Source organism: Lemur catta, chromosome 18, assembly GCF_020740605.2.
Source record: "Lemur catta isolate mLemCat1 chromosome 18, mLemCat1.pri, whole genome shotgun sequence".
Classification (NCBI taxonomy): Eukaryota; Metazoa; Chordata; class Mammalia; order Primates; family Lemuridae; genus Lemur; species Lemur catta.
This window is the reverse complement of record NC_059145.1, coordinates 27,419,421-27,439,086: the sequence shown is the minus strand read 5'-3', so window position 1 is coordinate 27,439,086 and position 19,666 is coordinate 27,419,421. Positions and strand designations below refer to the sequence as shown.

Genomic DNA, 19,666 nt, shown 5'->3' with positions numbered 1-19,666 from the left:
TTGCCACTACCATCCTCCCTGACCAAAATGCATATTCCCTGGATATGCGCATGACTCACTCCTTTCCTTTAGGTCTCTGATCTAATGTCATTGTATCGGAGAGGTCTTCCAGGCCTGGCCAAATAACATCTCCACCTCTGCAGGCACTTCCTATTTCTTAAAATTTCATGTATTATTTGTTATCTTTTGCCTCTTCCCCATCCCTCTCCCACCTCAAATACAAGTTTCGTGAAACGGAGAATATCATATGTTTGTTCCCTGTTGTGCGCTCAGTACCAAGAACAGTGTCTGTCCATATAGGCACTTAATAAATGCTTGTTGAATGAATAAGTGAATAAATGAATGAATAAAATGATTATTTTTTGCTAACTGAAGTAGATCAATTAGTTCCTGTTGACCTATTGGTCAAGTCCTCATTATTTTGTGACACTGAACCCACCTGAAAACCTGCAACTACATGTCATTTCATTGGTTCAGGTTTTCTATTCAATTCTCCCCGTTGGGCCATGTCAACTATGGTTTATTTCTACGTTTGATGATGCCTTGCTGCCATCACATTGAACAATGAATTTATTTTAGGTTTTTCTTCAATTTATTTTTATGTGCTGAGAAACTTGGGAATAACTTGGTTTCCCACTAAAAGTATATTCTGAAAATCAGCTCAATACCTTGAACATATGATAATCTCCAGAAAAGAGGATAATAATTTTCAGAGCCTATCCGCCTCATCCACCAAACTGCTATTTAAATAAATTCAGTCGGCATTTTATTATGCCAGAATGGTTGCATAATAAACTCCTCATTTTCTGAAATTAAGTCAATAAGTCAAAATAAAAAGGATAAAAACGATGGTAGGCCCATAGCTGGATCATAGGGAGAAATCGTGAAAAAATACTTAACGCTATGTTAAAATGCTGGCAATGTGACTTTCTAGAACAATGGAGATTGAGAGGCTACATCTTTGTACCCAAGGACAAGAGAACATTTGAAAAAACTAGTTCAATGCCGCTAATGGAGATTGTAAAATAATGCCTGCAGTCTGGGCGTTGTACATCAGGGAGCAGTGGGGATTGAGGTAAAACTGGGAGCTTGTTCCCAATTAACAGGAGTGGCCACTACTCAGCCTACGTAGAAACGTGGGCTATGTTGCCAGATCCTCTTATTTTTTAATGAGGACCTTGAAATGGAGATTTTTATATGAAATCTGATATTCAAAACATCTTATAGGTCAAACACATCTAAGAGCCTCCAGTTTGTGACTCCAGGTTTAAGATAAAAAAATATGTGTATATTTACCTGAACACCAAAAAAGCAAAATATAACAAATTAAATTGAAATAAAATATTTCTTAGACTTCATTAGAGCCTTACTTTAGTAGATGCCCCAACCTCTGAGCTGATATGATCAATTCACCAGTTATCTTAATTTCAAAAAGACTGATACATATAAAACACAGAAGCAGTAATTTACTCAAGTAGAGTATTCCATACAGTTAAGAAAAAAAATCTGTCTAAAGAATTTCTAGGACTATAGAATAGCTCTGTCCAATATGTAATTTAAATTTTTTTGTTAGCCACATTTTTAAAAAGTAGATGGAAATAATTTTAAGATTATATTGATTTAACCCAATATAATCAAAATATTATAATTTCAACAATAATCAACATTTTTAAATGCTAGTAACATATTTTATATTCTTTTATCCATGCAAATCTTTGAGCCCAGTATGTATTTTATGCTTACAGCACAACTCAATTCAGACTAGCCACGTTCAAGTACTTGTTGATCATATGTGGTTAGTGGTTACTATATAAGACAACACAGATATAGAAGTTTGTTGTTGGTTTTGCAGATGTTACCACTTATTTTTATTGGAAATACAAAATCTAATCATGCCTAACCAAGTTTGAAATCATAACAGAGAGGGATTTTTTTTCTTTCCGTTTTAAGATAGCTATCATTTATTCTTAGTATTAAACCTATTTTGCTTGATTTTTTTGTTGGCAGTAATGACAGTTTGGCTCTTTCCCATTTCTAGAAGCTCCTGATTCTAAAGCAAATGGCTGAACTCATTAAATGAGTTATTTTATGAAATCAATTCATGCAATAATCACCAAAAATCACTTAAACCTATATTTCATTATTATGCATCCAAACTTTGGATGATTCATTTTTAAATTTGGGGGCTTGATTTTTTGGTATAAATGTAATTTATATTCTTTTTCTAAGTCAAATAATGTATATAAAGAAAACAATTTAAATATACATATTCTTCCTCAGCTCTGCTGCTCCACCACTTCCACTCCACAAAAAAATCACTGTTAAATCTTTGGTATATATTATTCCAGAACTTTCTATGCCTGTTTGCATGTGGATATAGGTAGATTTTTAAAACAAATCTTGTGTTCATAGTTTTAGGACAACCTATCTCTACTCTACAGTGTATCACAGATTACCTTTTAGTTTGCACTTCAGAACATGAAGACCTGCCTCTTCATGACACCAATACTCATAGTATGTACGAAATACCATTTATTTAATCCTCTACTGATGGACATATAGATTGCCTCTGTAACCTTGAACTCCTGGGCTCTAGCAATCCTCCTGCCTCAGCCTCCCGTGTAGCTGAGATTACAGGCACACACCATCACACCCAGCTAATTTTTCTATTTTTTGTAGAGATGGGGTCTCTCTCTTGCTCAGGCTGGTCTTGAACTCCCGGCCTCAAGCAATCCTCCCAGCTCGGCCTCCCAAAGTGCTGGGATTACAGGTGTGAGCCACAGCCCCCAGCCCTAGTATTTGCTACTACAAATAAAGCTACATATGTCTTTATATCATTGTGTATGTCTGTAGGATAGTAGTTTCCAAGGGTGGCATGCTGGCTCTGAGACTGACGATTTCAGACACTCGTAGATATTGCCAAATTGCCCTCCAAAGGACTTGCTCTGATTCCCACTCACATCAACTGGATCTGAGAGGACATTTTGATGGAAATGTCAGCTTTCCAATGTGGTACAGACACAGAGTACTTGACGACTTCAAAGACCAACACTGAGAAGTTACTAAAACGAGTAAAAGCAAACCAAGTGGTAGACTACCAAATAATTATTTCAAAGATATATGAGTCCACAGTTAAAAATACTAACCTGGGGCAGCAGCCAACACAAAAAGCAAATGAAAAAGAGACATGATTTACTTGGAAGCCTCTTGCGTCTTCAGAGACACTTTGCTCCAGTTGCTGCCTTTGCTGACTTCTAGTGAGTTCCCTCCCTTGGGAAGGAGTCCTTTCAGGAGAAACATCCTGTCTCTAGGCACCTTGTACACACTTCCCCATGCCACAGTTCTCCTGCGTGATCTGTAAAGTGACACCTTCTTCTCTCTAAAGGGCAAAAGCTCTAGCTAGGGGATTTGCTTGAGCCAAGTGAAAAAAAAAAAACCCAAATCCTATTCCCCCACGTGCAAGGGTCTGCCCCATCCTGGTAAATCTGGGTGGTCACTAACTCTGATTGGTGAGGACTCTTCAGGAAACTCATTCATTTTCACAAAGATTCCATTTAATAATGACTCCAAGTCACTAACGTTACTGTGTGCCCTTCTCCGTGTGTTTACCACGCCCTGACTTGGAATCAAAACCCAGAATCTCAGCTTACCAAGTTTGCAGAGGGTTTACAAGTTGCTAGGCGAGGTTAGTATGCAGCCAGATAGCAAGAAGATGCAAAACAGTCTACTATTTGGCCAAGAGCTAATTCAATGCTAGTGATTAAGTTGAAGTTAAAGTTTGCTTTTACATAGGGTGAATCTTGGGAATAAAGGTAAAAAAATAAGTTAAGGCTTGCAGGTGGCAGGGAATCAGCTTTAGGATCACTGATGGGAGAGATCTAGCTGAACAGAGAGTTAATATAAAAACATCTCTGGAGGCAGCAAATTGGTGACCGACAGGCTAAATAATGGCCTGCAGATCACATTTTTAGATGCACGAGAGGCTTCTTAAAGATTTAAAGTTAAATAATATTTGATTATCCCAGCACTCTATAGTTTACCACAATTCCCACCCCTCCCTATTATACCCTACTGACTGCTTCTCACATTTCCCTGCCTGGCTCCTTTGAACATTCATGTTTGCAATCTCTGACTTAGAGGTTTCAATCAATTGCCATCTCAATAGGAGTCAACTGTTGTCATGGTTACCTAAATAGGATTACGCAATCTCAGACATGTCCAATGGAAGGATAATGTTGAGAACAAGGGAGATGGTGTTTTGACCAGACACCCTGCTCGGGCTGGCTTTTTGGCTTTTCAGAGAAACATGTACAAATGTCCAGGGAATGATCTTATGGGGATAGCTCCAAGCCATGTCCTGTGAAAGATAGTTGAAAAGAAAAGTAGACATATGGGGGACTCTTGAGTTGGTGCCCTTCCCTCTAGCTCCGCTGCCCACTGTTTAGTTAAGCCACTACAGTCTTACACTTGGAACTCAGTTCGTGTCAGTATTACACTTCCTAAATATTTCCTAAATCTATCCAATTCTATCCCACTCCTCCTAACCACCACCATCCCTAGCCTGGACCAATTGCCTATGTAATGACTTTTCAACAGCCACAATTTTTCTTCTCCAGTGTATTTTCCGAGCTGCACACAGCAATCTTTTTCAAACACATGCATCACTGTGCCCTCCCTTGTCATTTCTGTCCCCACTACATTGGTCCTCTCCCTGCCGTCAAACAGCCTAGTTCACACTCATCTTCAAATTTTCGATCATGTAGTTTTTCCATCTTTGAAATACCTCTCCCAGATCTCAGCACAATTTGTCTCCTTTTCATCATTAAATGTCTCACCCTAAATGTCACTTCTTTAAGAGGTCTTTCTCAGTCACTTTCTACCATGTTTCCCTACTTTTTTCATAGCGTTCTTTCAGTGCCCGAAACAGTTTATTTATGCGTTAACACGTTTAGTGTCTGTGGCCTCCACTAGAATTGTAATTCCCAGGCAAGGACTCTAGACATTTTCTTCACTTCTAGTTATTTTCGTCATTTCTGGTGCTGAATCCCACTTCCCAAAATAAATATGTATGGACTAGCTCCTTAAAAACCCTCACTAACTTCCTGTTGCTCTGAAGATCAAGACCAAAATCATTAATTTGGTCCATAGGGCTCAGCAAGTTTGGCCCTACATATCTCTCCAGCTTATCATATACATCCATCTCTTTGTTCCGACCACCCTGGTCATCTCATGGATTTTCAAAGAAATTGGACTTCTTCCATCTCACGGCTTTGGTACTTGCTGTTCCATCTGCCTGGGACACACAGATCTTCACATGATTGTGTCTTTTTCTTGTTTAGCTCTCAGGAGCAATGACTTCATCAAGCAGGCTTTCCTGACCCCCTTATAAAGTGGCTCCGTCACTCTATCCTGCCGTTCTCTTTTATTTTCTTAATAGCATTTACTACTAGCTAAAATTAATTTTTTATTTTCTTGTTTGCCTTCAGCCTCTCCCACAGCATTTTTAGTTAGATTAGTCTGGAGATTTTGTGTGCGTTGTTCATTTCGGTATCCCTAGTCTCTGGGGTAGTGCCCAGCAACCGCGAGGCATCCAAATATTTGTTGAATAACTGAATGACTAAAACAACCCCAGGAGGTAACAGTTATGACTTCCATTTTACAAATAAGAAGATGGAGGCTCAGAGAGGTTTTGTCACCTGGCCAAGGACCCACAGCTTGTAAGGGGTAGAGCTAGAATTGAAATCCAAACCCAGCTTAAAATTGGTGTCTGTCTGTGCCCTAACACTTTTCCCCTATCCCACTCTTTCTAGTTTCATCATCTGCTTCTGGACTTTTGGGAACCTACACCTATTGTCACAGAAGTCAAAACAGCAAATGTTTCAACTTATTGCAAATACATATATATAGAGACTCACACACACAGAGAGACATACAAACATAGACACACACACGCGCGCACAAATAAAACAACAGCTCTCTTTCCTAACATAAAATTAATCCAATTTATCCATATATTTGACTGAATACAACAGAATTAAGACAGCAATACCAATAACTGCAGGAAAAATATTGGCCTGTGGTTAAAGAAGATGCTCATTCACATATTCATTAATTTAAGCACATCTTATTTATTTATCGTGCTCTGGGGATTCCAGCAGATGAGGAAAAACAGACTAGGTAGGAGCACACAGCCACGTGGCCAAGGCGCGTCAGGTATGGTATATTTCAGTGGTTCTTAACGTGTGGGACAGAGGAGCATCTGCACCTACTCTCCTTGGATGCTCCGTAAAATACAGATTCCTGGGTCTCATTTCCTGCTAAAGCACAATTTCTATTTCACTGGAATCACACCATAAGACTATGGCTTGAGCACTATTAGTATTCTCATTTCGGAAATAAGAAAACATGCACAGGGAGGTTAAATGAATTGAGGAAGTTCACCCAGCTGTGCTGCAACAAGAACATAGGGGTAATTCCCAAACCCACTCTCTTAACCCCTTAAGGTTATACACTTCATTCTCGACCATTTTAAAGCTCTTTCCCTCAGCACTGGAACGTACAAGACCCTCACGACTACAAGTGTGTGGTCTGCAGGCCAGCATCATCAGGATCACCTGTGAGTTTGTTAGAAGTGCAAATCCTTGAATCCCACCCCACATGTACTGGAAAATCTGCATTTTAACAAGATCCCCGAGCAATTCATGTGCACTACTAGGAAGTTTGAGAAGCATGCACCAGATTACTGATGAATACAAATACAAAAAGCAGAGTAATTCTTGTATCTCCCAACATCTTTTGAGAAGAGTTTTCCTTCTTAAGCACCCAGTTATTTCAGACTGAACAACTGCTAGTGGCAAATTGAGAGTGACGGGAATAAATCCTAGTGTCTCCTGCCACCTTGTGGTGAGAAGTTCCAACCCAGGCAGAATTCGTTCTCCAACAAATAAATGGGGCAATATTGAAAGGGAGTAGGCCAGATCCTCAGCTTTCTCAGCAATGTACTTTAAGAGACTACTACAAAATTCCAAGATACAATGAAATAGCCCTTGGGGTACATTTTGAGATGTCCAAACAACCACTGGTCTTTTCATGTGTGTCTCACAGGATAGTGAGTGCATTCAGCAGCTCTAATTAAGAGAGCTAACAAGTTCAGTCTCTGTTGATTAACAGATCACTGGCATTCCTGTAGGTTCTTTCCGCTTTGGAATTTAAACATGCACATCTGAATGTGGTGGTCAATTGGTGTGTGGGTGTTTTTATTGCTCATCTAAATGGCAGTGGTTAGATAATCAGATCACTATTTCTGCATTTGCCTTGTCCAAGAATCTACAAAGTCTTCCACAAAGTAGCATGGAATTTCAGACAGCTCTGTCAAATGCATCATTGGTGACCGCTGTGAAGTTGTAAGCAGGGCCAGTCCCACAAATGGTGTCTCTAACACCTTGAAGGGAATAAGGAAAACACTCCAAAAATTTCCTACCTACTTTACTCCAAACAGCCTAGACCTTGACAGTGCACTCAGTAACTGGATGATTTTGCCGTGCAGTCTGTAAGCTCAAGAGCAGAGCTAAAGAAATCCAAAACAGCTACTACAGGTGAAGTTGACAGCAATGGCCCGCCCTCAGCTGTATCTACCAGAACCCTTTAAGGTTGCCTATGGGAAAGTTGGCCAGTGTCGAAGCTTCCAGCAACTGAAAAAGAAAAATGGCTCATTCAAAAGGAAAGGAATTGAAAGGTAGGTAATGGGGACTCAATTTTCTTTTCCATTGTCTGAGGGTTTGGGATTTTGCGTTAAACAAAATTCACTGTGATGATTAGAAAAAGTAGCATCTCTTTTTAAGCATTACATTTAGAAATGAAGACTCTATATGGATTGGGCAGGGGTGGAGGGAGTTACTGCTTTGGATCAGGAAACATAGTGCCATAGTGGAAACCTCATGTTATGATCAGAAAAGTCTTAATTGTAACAGAGAAAACCTTTCCTTCCTACCCGAATTTGAGTTTTAATGTGGCATATGAGACTAAAATAGGTACTAGGTTAACATTTCAGAATCAGAATTTTAGACATCTCACACCCCAGCAAATACTATTATTTTGAAAATTTCTTAGTACATTCTTCAAAATAAGTCCACAATCAATCTTTTTTATTCCCCCTGTCCCAGCAATTTTGGCTGTTGAAATATGTACTAATCATATTTCATTTATATGCATGCTCTTTTTTTTGGCTGGTCAAGTGACATGAGCACACTCTTTAATGTAACATTAAAACTGTCTTAGATCAATGACAAAGCCATAAAGACAAGTATGAAACATTCAAAACATAACACATTTTAATTTGGAAAGTCAGCATGGCTTGATTTATTTTTCAATTTCTTTAGGCTTTTCTCTTATCAGGTCCATGAGCTAAAGCTTGGACATGGAGAAGTGAGGTGTTTTCATGGGGCCTGAGGCATTAAAGACCAAAATTTTGAACTTCTGTGGACAAATAAAATACTGTGGAGATCTCTACTTTCAGTAAGAAATAAGGGGCTCAAGGCTGGATGTGGTGGCTCATGCCTGTAATCTGAGCCCTCTGGGAGGCCGAGGCGGGGGAGGATTGTTTTAGCTCAGGAGCTGGAGAACAGCCTGAGCAAGAGATGCCCTTCACTCTACCCAGGGTAACAGAGGGAGACTCTGTCCAAAGAAGAAAGGAAAAAAAGGAAGGAAGGAAGGGAGGAAGGGAGGGAGGGAGGGAAAGGGAAGGGAAGGGAAGGGAAGGGAAGGGAGGAAGGGAGGAAGAAGGGAGGAAGGGAGGAAGGAAGGAAGGAAGGAAGAGGGGCTCAAGAGGGTAAGCAATACAACCAAATAAATTCAGTACCAAAAAAAATATTTAGGCTTAAGAAGGAAAGGGTTCTTCCCATACCAGAAATTAGAGCAGTTCTATTGCTAGGCTCAGGAACAAAATCACATTTGTTAATCATGTTAGAAATAGATCAGGGATGAGGATGAGGAGGATGAGAGTGGGAGACACATTCTAGAGATTGAGAGACTGCAAAGAGCTGGACTCTTTACCTGAGGGGTTACATGGATGGCTTTTGGGATTTCTAAACCTCCTGAAATTATATTTCTATTGTTTTGTGTGAGTCTGTGTGTGTGTGTGTGTGTGTGTGTGTGTGTGTGTTTATAGTAGTAGAAATTAGTTTAAAAATTAAAATTATTAAAAGAGTCTCAGAGGGGTCCATGGGAGATTAATTCTAACTCATAAATTATCTCTGGGCAAATTAGAAAATGGTGCTCCTTCCTCAGGACACTGGCAGTAAAGAACACTTTACTGCCATCTGCCAGAAAATTATTGTAATAACTGTACACAACTCTAAGGACTAAACGTGAATAGCACCCCCTGGATGTCATGTGTGCAGTTTGCAGAACTCTGTCCTTGGTCCCAGAAGGGTCTGCTAGCCCACCTTTAGCATGTGCTCCCTCCTTGCCTTTTACCTTTTCCCCACACAGATCTGATCCACATAGTAATAAAAGCATCATTTATTGAATGCCTTATTAGGTTCCAAACAGAAATTATTTCCTTTTATTCCCACAATTCTGAGAAGAAATTTTCAAAGAAGAAAATTTTTTGGCTGGTCAAGTGACATGAGCACACTCTTTAATGTAACATTAAAACATTAAAATGGAAAAATTTTCAAAGAAGAAAACCAAAGCTTATAGAGCTTAAAGAACATGCCCACAGTCACACAGTTAGGAATTGTGGTTCTGAGTTGAATCAAGACCATTTAACTCTAGTGCCTGGGCTCTCACTGAGCTATTTCCCATGTATAATTAATTACAGAGAAGGCTAAATGATTTAGGTTCAGTTTAGAACAGTGTTTTCCTGGAGGGTAGTACACGTGCTACTGGGTGGCACAGGAAATATTTTAGACAGCACATAAAGAGCAGTTTTAATAGTTATGCATTTATTTTACTCTATATTAGAAATAAATATATTACAAATGTAATATAACATACCAGCATAATATAGTATAAAACCTGAGGTTTCATGCAGAGAAGTGAAGATTTATGGTCGCACAAAACCTATACACAAATGTTTATAGCAGCTTTATTCACAATAGCTCCAAACTAGAAAAAACCCAAATGTCCTTCAATGTGTGAATGATTAAACAAAGTGTGGTACATCTATATCATGGCATATTACTCAGCAAGAAAAAGAAATAAACTATTGATACACATGACCTGGGAAAATGTCCAGAGGATTATGCTGAGTAAAAAAAGCAAATCCCCAAATATTACATACTATCTCGTTACATTTATATAATAGTCTTGAAAGGGCAAAAATTATGCAAATGGAGGACAAATTAGTGGTTTGCAAGGTTAAGAAGGTGGGGGCAAGTGGGAAGTGAGTGTGGCTATAAAACATGGGGGATCCTGGTGGTTCTGGAAATGTTCTTGTTCTACATCTTGATTGTATCCATGTCAATATTCTGGGTGTGACAATGTATTACAGTTTTGCAAGATGTTATCATTTGGAGAAAGTGGGTGAATAGAATACAAAGAATCTCCTTGTATTATTTTTTACATGTGCATGGAAATCTCTAATGATCTCAAAATTAAAATTTTAATTTAAAAAAACCCTAGGATGTCATGGATATTATTGTCTTGGACGAAGCTAGGAGAAACTAGTTAATTGAGGAAGAATATTAGGTAAATAACTGTATCATGGTACGAGTGATATTCATTCTAGCATAGAGATTAACCACACAGATCTTGGGAGAGATCATCTGGGCATAAATTATTTAATCTCTTCAAGCTTTAATTTCCTCGTGTGTAAAATGGAGATGACAGTGTAAGGATTAAATTATGTAATACACATGAAAGCATTGAGAGGAAAGTTTAGCACTTTTAACACACAGAAATCTATCAGGAAATGTTTCTATTTTTATTACTAAAGTATGCCAAAGTTATGAAGATGGTACATATACTTACTATACATGAGTTTATATAATAGTATGTTATCTAAATGAGCGTTCTATATAAATGCAGTATTTATGGGGCCTTGGGGGTTATATTCCTTATTGACTACCCTTGCAGACTCTCTCATCTCTCATGATTTTAGCTTCAGAACTGCCAAATCCAGCAAAAACTCTCTCAAACTATCATTGGAATAAGATTGCCAATTTGCCAATATGAGATAATGAATTTAATAGTCACAGACCTGGATTAAAATCTGCATTCTACCCTAAGTCAATTAATTAATTTAACCTATGTCTCAGTTTACTCATCAGTAAAATAAAGATAATAATATAACCTGCCTATTACATTACTGTGATAAAACAAAATAGTGGCCAGATTGCACTTACTACAATCTAGTGACAAAACACAGAGTTGTTGCTACGGCTTTATTCCTCTGTGATTTGATTCTTGATCTTTAATTTCATTTTTTGGAATTGTATAGTTTGTTCACATTTGAAGTTTGCATTTTAATAATTTAAATTATTCACATATCATTAAATTATTCCCTTTTAACTTTTCTATTTCTTTAATGTAATTATGTTTATTTTGTTTAGATGGCATAGAGCTGTGTCTACCAACTTAGTAAAACAAAATGTATTGGTCCCCAAAGAGGAATCATCCAGTGATAGTGACATGGGATTTCATGAAAGTCAGCAAAATCAGAAAAAGAATTTGATGAAGAAAATGAAGACTGCTTTTGGGAGGATGCTGTCCTACAAACACAGAAGCAAGCCAGCAACTGCCAGCAAAGAGGGCTCCACTAATCAGAAAGAAGCCCTCCTCTCAAACACGCAGAGCCTTCTTCCTAGAATTGTCAAGGAGCTTCCGTCTCCCAAGTTATTTACCAAACCAAAAATGAGAACGCTCACAGAGAATGGTAATCAAAGGCAATTTATCATTGTGTTGAGGCCAAGAGGAATAGTGAAATTAGGATGGATTTTCTTGCTACCTAAAGTATGGCATCTCTTAGAAGCTTGTCTGAAATGCAGAAACTCAGTCCTCACCCAGGTCTACTGAGTCAGATTCTGCACTTTAGCAAGATCCTGTGTTGACTCGTATGTATATACCTTTTGAGAAGCACCAGATTGGATTGCCTTTGAGGTTCTCCCAGTCCAATTAATCAATCAGTGGTCTGATCAGTCTGAAGTCACTTTTAATTTAAATATATAGGCATACATACACATATGTATGTGTGTATATATACACACACACATATATATATATATATATATAAATCAAACTAGACTAGGATTTTTGTGTTTTATTTCTGGAGAAAGTAGTGATACAGACTTTCAAATGGCTACCTCTAACAGTGGAGGATGTCGTGAGAATTAAATGAGCAAAATTTATGATTGGTAAGTCAGAAAGGATGTTTGATTTTTTATTGTGTCAACTTTCTATGGACTGTGTGGAAGAATCAACATTTGAACTGTGAACTGTAAGTCTTTTTTGCAATATAGAAATGCTGTTGTTCAGGGTCCTATGAGTTATGACTAACAATACAACCAATGTTTACACTCTCCTTTATAGATTTTTTTTTAATTAATAGACTTAATTTTTTAGAGCAGTTTTAGGGTAGTAAATAGAGTAGTACATAGTATGGAGTAGTAAACAGAACAGACATGGTCCCTACCCTCATGGAGTTATAGCATAGAGAGACTTTCAAACATTATGCAAATAATTATTTCTGATGCAAAATTAGAAGCAGAGAGTGCTATGGAAACAAATCATGGGTGCTCTAACTTCAGGGGAGGGGGCTCAGGAAAGGCTTCTCTGAGGAAGGAACAACTAGATCGAGATCTGAAGGATGGCTAAGAATCAGACAAGGAAAGCATGGGGAGAACAGTTTCTCAGGGAGAAGGGAGAGCATGTTCAAGTCCCAATACCAGGAGAGCACCTGGCATAATTAAGAAGTGAAAGAAATCCAGGGGAGGTTGGAGCAGAGAGAGCCAGAGAGAGGCTAGTGGAATGAGGTGGTAAGGGTGTCATAGGCCACGTTAAGAATTTTTAAGTTTCTCCTAAGGGTGATTAGAAACCACTGAATACTTTCAAGCTAGGGATTTATATAACCTGATTTCCATTTTTAAAGGACAGCTGTGGCTGCAGAGTAGAGACTGGATTGGAGGAAGGTAAGAGCAGACATAGGGAGAAGGATAAACAGGCTCTTACATTCATTCAGGCAAGGGATGACATCAGTCGAGGCAGTGGGGATGGTGAGATAAAGGGTGAAGTAAACCTCGGTTGAAGTTGTAAGATACGGGGAAGAGCTAGACAGCAGAGGGTGGGGGAGAGGGAAGGGTTTCTGGGTTGAGCACCTGCTTTGAAGGTGGAGGCACCACTCGCTGAGGGTAGGAACAAAGAACCTGATTGAAAAGGAAGTCATGAGTTCTGGTGAGACTTGCTGACTTGAGGTTCTTACCAAATAGCCAAGTGGAGGTGTCAAGTAGGCTAAGTATTTGTTGAAGTCTGAGGCTCCCTGAGAAGCCCCTATCAAGGGACCTTAAGCAAGACAAGGTGGCTTTATTTGTTTATTTTTCTTCTATAACCCCAGCTAATGACTGAAGGACAAGGTGATTTTAGGTGCTGCACACAGCATGAAGTGACACTGAACACACAATGAATTGCAAATATTTTTTCCTGAATGCCCTGTTGTCCTTTTGATTACATAAAGGAAAATGTCTCATTTCATGCACCGCCCCCTTTTTAAGAAAAGGAGAGTAACCTAAAGTTTAGTTGCTGCAGAAAATAACATAGTTTGTTTTTAGCATATTAATTTTAATGCCTATATGATTCTGGTTTTCAATTTGTGGTAGAGTTTAAAGTCTCCTTTGTACATTTATTGAGTTAAGCATTGAATTGAAATAAAGAAAAATGTTAAGGAATCCAAGTGTCTCATGGCCCCTGGATATGGGAAAAACCAATAAGATGGTACGTGAATGACCGAGTCTTGAGCCACATTGCCGGGAGGATAGATTTAAACTTTGCTTCAATCAACAACACATAGTCAAGGGATAGCCTTGCTCATTAGAGGGTTATTTTTCTAATTCCACAATCGTTAAAGGGAAAACCAATGCAGGGCAAAACTTAAGTCTCAAAGAAAGAGAGGTATCCGCCTTGTCAAGACTGGGTTGGTGCCCACTGAGGTCATGACCATAACGAAAGACAAGTGTGTGTGAGGAGAAAGTGTAAGATTAGGAAAAGCAAATCCATTTTTTATTTTTAACCTCAAGGAAAAAAGCAGCTGAGGCAGCATGTGATGCTTTCTTTTCAGAATACTGTACATTTTTTTTTTTACTAGGAAGAATATGTGGCCAGGCGTGGTGGCTCACACCTGTAATCCTAGCAGTCTAGGAAGCCGAGGAGGGAGGATAGCTTGAGACCAGCCTGGGCAAGAGCAATACCCCATTTCTACTTTAAAAAAAAAAAAAAAGAGAGAGAGAGAGAAAATTAGTTGGGCATGGTGGGTGCAAACACCTATAGTCCCAGCTACTCAGGAGGCTGAGGCAGGAAGATCGCTGAGGCAGGAAAATCACTGAGCACAGGAATTTGAGGTTGCAGTGAGCAATGATGACACCACTGCACTCTAGCCAGGGTGACAGAGTGAGGCTCTGTCTCAAAAAAAAAAAAGTTTATGATCATGATCCTTACAGGTTCTTCTCTTCTCCCCCTTTTTATAAGCGACTATACAACTTGATGTTGTAGAAGCAGAGACAGAGGAGATAACCCAAGGAAATACACTCCTTCGGGCCAGGAGGACCACCAAGCGGTTATCTGTGACATCTCTTCCTTCAGGACTGCAAAAGGTAAAACGCTAAAACAAACTGGCCTCTAAAGATGTACACAAAACTCAATGTACAGGGATTTTGCAAAAACCAAGTTCTCTGCTATCATAAATTGCCCACAATAAACCCTTTAAGTCTGCTGCTTTTGTTTCCTCTTCAAGAATTTAGGGCACAGAGAACAGGCTGTTTCCAGGTCGGATTCCTCTACTTCTAATCTCAAACTATTCAGCTTCTACTACAATCCGGGCAACAGTGGAGTTTGGAGCTTTATACTGACTTTCTCAACTGTTCAAATGTGAAGTTAGTACATTAGCAATCTGGCCTATCTGAGCGTGCCATGTGGAGAGGAATTCACTAGACCAACTCTGTCCAATGAACTTTTCGTGAGGATGCAAGTGTACCTTGTCCAGAAGAGTAGCCATTAGACACATGTGGATTTTGAGACTCTGAGAAGTGGCTGGTGCAATTGAAGAACTGAATTTTAATCTCTTTTCATTGAAATTAAAATGTAAATAGCCCCACATGCATAGCATAGAAAGTGCAGCACTAGATGATCCAGGACTCTCCAAATCAAAGCTTTTACTTATCTGTAGGTATGTATGTTTGAACCTAAATTGCCCAGGCTGGGGTGTAATGGTCCAATAATAGCTCACTGTAACCTTGAACTCCTGGGCTCAAGCAATCCTCCCACCTCAGCCTCCTAAGTAGCGGGGACTACAGGCGCACGACACCACACCCAGTTAATCTTTTTTCTTTTTTGTAGAGACAGGGTCTTCACACTATGCTGCTCAGGCTGGTCTTGAACTCCTGGCCTCAAGTGATCCTCCTGCATTGGCCTCCCAAAGTGCTGGGATTACAAGCGTGTGCCACATGCCTGGCCAAACTATTTTTCAAAAATAGAACCTCGAGCTATTATTACTTTAAATATAATACGCACTTACTTAAAGCTGACTATGTTCCAAGCCCGTTCTAAGTGCTTTAGAAATACTAACTGAGGCCAGGCATGGTGGCATGTACCTATAGTCCCAACTACCTGGGAGCCTGAGGAAGGAGGATTGCTTAAGCTCAGGAGTTTGAGGTTACCGTGAGCTGTGATCATGCCACTGTACTTCAGCCTGAGTGACAGAGCAAGACCCTGTCTCTGAAAGAAAAAAAATCAACTCAGATAATCCTTACAACAGTCCTACAAGGTAGATAGCAATATTACCCTTATTTTAGGGATGGCACAGAGAGGTTAAGCAATTTGCACACACAAGTGACAGAGCCAAGCTTCAAACCCAGGAAGGCCTGGGTCTAGAGTCCTTACTCTTAACTACAGTACTGATTGTACTGCCCAATTATACTGTTCAATATAGTAGTCAATAGCTGCGTGACTATTTATGTTCATTAAAATTAAATAAAATTAAAAGTTCAGTTCTCTAGTTGCACTACCTATATTTCAAGTGGTCAATAATTACACGAAGCTAGTAGCTGTTGTATTAGATGGCACAGATAGAGAACATTTCCACGTCCGCAGAAAGTTGTATTGAACAGCGCTGCTCTAGAACATGATTGTCACCGCGTACCAATGTTAGTTTTGAATTTTGCCTCTTGTGTGCTAGGTTCATATTTATTATGCCCCTATTATATGCTGGGCAATTTCTAGGTTTGGGTACTACAAGAGTGATCCAATGGACACAGTTGTGCTTTTATGGAACTTACAGTCTAATAGAGGAGATAGACATTGAAACATGGCACAGCAGAGCAGTGGAGTTAACTATAATCTTTTGAATAAAGGGCCCTGGGATGAGTGTACATCCATATGGGAAAAAAATGAAACTTGATCCCTATCTCATACCATATACAAAAATTAATTCCAGTTGGGTTATAGATTTAAGTGGGTAAGGCAAAATCTTAGAATGTCTGGCAGACAATAAGAATATCTTCATGACTTCAGGACAGAGAAAGACTTCTTAGGACACAAATAGAACTGGCCATAAAGATAAAGATGGATAAATTTGGCTATAATTAAATAAAGGATTTCTGTTCATCAAAAGACATTAAATCAGAGGTTGTCAACTGGCTATAGGAGTATTTTGTTTAGCCCTCAGAATGTTCTCAAAATATATTTTAATTAGTTGTCCACATTTAAAAATTAGGATTATTTCAAATAAAAATCTGGGTTTTCAAATTTATTTTGAAAAACTGGAAGATCTGGAAACACTAGGCCCACAATTCCTCATGGCAACAAGCAGCAGCTGCAAAGAGGTACCCTTTTCAGGAGTCGTGTTCTCGCCAGTCCACACCAGCCCCAAATCGTCCTGTTTTACAAAACCTGCCTAGGTGTTGGACTTTACAACAGTTATATTCAAAAAAACACAGAAGTAACTTAGTAACTACCAAGCGTGGTACATGCTTAGCAGGAAAAAGTACTGGGTTTTAAGAGAGAGAAAAAAGAGGGGTCTTACTTTAGGTGGATCAGGGAAGGTTCTGCAAGTGCATTTGAGCTGGGGCAAGCAGCCTCCATTTGTAAACTCCTTCATCAGGTAGGACCCAGATGCTGTCCCACATTCTACTTTGTGTAGGTCTCACAATAGTCCTAGTGCTAATTATTAAGCACGAGGGGAAGGAAGAGTGAACTCAATAAGAGTAAAAAGGGCATAGTAGCCAGGAGCTATGACCTAGGAATAGTTTCCTATAGCAACACTATTAGGACAGGTACTTGTAGCCAGTAAGCCAGGAACAATGGGAAAAGTATCAGGCATGGGGTGAAAAGAACTCAGAGCTTTCTTTTTATGTTTGGAGACATGGCTGCCATGAAAAATAAGGAAGCCTGCAGAAATGAGGCCAAATTAACAACTGGATCCAGTGATAATGAGCTTTCTGGGGCACTGGTCCACAACAGCCCCACACTCTGACTGTGCTCAGCAGCTGCAGAGGCAATTTCTTCTTCTTCCCCTTATGAATGACCTGCTTTTTTCCTGACGCTGTATATTCTTTCAGAGCCAGACAATCTCATTTCTCCGCACCCTACAGATATCTTCAAAGAGAGCTCTGGGCACAAAGGAGATACATGGGGCGTGGAGAATAATATGAATACGGCCTCCAACTCAATGTTGTTATGTGGCAAATGTTCAGTTTATAAGAAAATGTCCGAAGGGTGAGAATTCTTATTTAAGTGCCATCACAGAAATAACGTTGGTACTTCCTAATCTGATATGTTCTCTTACATTTTTATAATAGGTTCCATATTCACCAAAAAAGAGACCACACTTTCCAGCACTTAAAAAAAAGAAACATGGAATGGAAAACATCCTCCGAAAATCAGACTTGACAGTAGGAAAGCTTCAAATGCAGGTAGTGGACAAAGGCTTTTACATTTGTGTCTCAGAAGCATAGAGTCAGGCCAGACAGCATAAATGTGGGAAGAAATTAATGATTAGCATTAAGAAATAGTGGGAAGGCACTTTGGGAGTGGTTAAAGAAAGGATTGCTAAGCACACCTAGGATGATGCTGTGTGCTTAATAAATATTAAATGAATTCAATTAAAATGAAGGCATATATAAAGGCTTCTTTTGAGAGGAAATGGGATCATCTTTACCACTGGGTGGTAAATGTATGCTTTCAAGCTCTGTTTGCTATGACTTGAATTAGAATACTTTGAGACTTGCAAAAATCCACCAATTCCTAAACTCATCTCTCAGGAAAAGCAGCTATCCCTTTGGTTTTTGACAAGGCTTTCCAATACATGGCTTCATTTCTTTGTATCTATGTGTCATAGGTGGATGACCTTATAGAAATAGTGACTGATAAATCCATGAAGCTATTGGCCCAAAGACACGCAGAGCTGCAACAGTGTGAGTCTCTAGGGGATGAAATTCTTCAGTCTTCTAAACAGTTCCAGAGGATATCCAAGAGAACCATGAGGAAGTATAAATTGAAAAATGTGTGTTTCCCATTTACCTGTTGCTGCTTCTGATTTTGTTCCTGACTGCATAGAAGTTATTTTCCTAGCGATTCTAATCTTTTGGTGCATAACCCTGAATGGATCTCTGTAGTGATTTAATCATGGGGGTGGGGCATTTTCCTAGGATAGTCTGCCCAACAGTTCTGTAAAAAATAAAGATATTTTTGAAAAATTGATTTTTAATTCTGAGTCAATATAAGCAAATTTTGTTTCATCATTCTTGCTGATAATGGAAAATAGAAACATTTGTCATGGCATAGCAATTCTGCAAAGAAATTTCTCCCATGACTTGCCATATGAAATTACAGGAAGCATTTATAGGTATTATGACACATTTAATATGACTACAACCGAGCTAATTTTAAACTTTCATTTTTAAAGATAAAATTCTTACTAAAATTACAAAAATGTAACATTATTAAGGTAGGATTCATGCATAGTGTCATGTTTCTGAACTAAAATAAATGGATAAGGATGAAACTGAACAAGTATTGCACATGTAATTCAATACTTAAGAAAATTACAAGTGATTCAGCCTTAGCTTAATTTTTAGAAAGATTATGAAATCTTTATGCAAGACAATCTTAACAAACTATTTACCTCAAACAACTCTTCACTTCATACATTTTTTTTTCTGTTGAAAATGGCTCCTAAAGAACAAACCAATAGGGGCAGGCACAGTGGCTCATGCTAGATAATCCTAGCACTTTGGGAAGCTGAGGTGAGAGGATCACTTGGGTTCAGGAGTTTGAGACCAGCCTGAACAAGAGCAAGACCCTGTCTCTACCAAAAATAGAAAAAATTAGCTAGATATAGTGGTGTATGTCTGCAATCCCAGCTAGTGGGAAGGCTGAGGCAGGAGGATCACTTGAGCCCAATGGTTTGAGGTTGCAGTGAGCTATGATTATGCCACTGCACTCTACCTGGGGTGAGAAAGAC

The 19,666-nt window shown here is 39.0% G+C and overlaps 2 protein-coding genes across 4 annotated transcripts in view; one reads left to right on the top strand and one right to left on the bottom strand.

Moving 5' to 3' along the window:
* The window catches only part of LOC123623516 (cadherin-related family member 3-like), a 63,617-nt gene extending 60,361 nt beyond the window's left edge, over window positions 1-3,256 (bottom strand). For all 3 annotated transcript variants that reach the window (XR_006729871.1, XM_045530704.1, XM_045530705.1), the window contains exon 1: window positions 3,147-3,256. Coding sequence is in view for 2 of the 3 variants with exons in the window: in XM_045530704.1 (XP_045386660.1) it covers window positions 3,147-3,189 (43 nt within the window). In the remaining variant the exon portion in view is untranslated. The remainder of the gene's footprint in view (window positions 1-3,146) is intronic.
* Window positions 3,257-7,610: 4,354 nt separating this feature from the next.
* C18H3orf49 (chromosome 18 C3orf49 homolog) lies at window positions 7,611-18,739 on the top strand. The gene is made up of 5 exons (XM_045530460.1): window positions 7,611-7,735; window positions 11,553-11,875; window positions 14,677-14,801; window positions 18,003-18,116; window positions 18,542-18,739. Exons 1-5 carry the CDS (start codon window positions 7,611-7,613, stop codon window positions 18,737-18,739), a joined length of 885 nt encoding a protein of 294 aa, XP_045386416.1.
* Window positions 18,740-19,666: the final 927 nt, after the last annotated feature.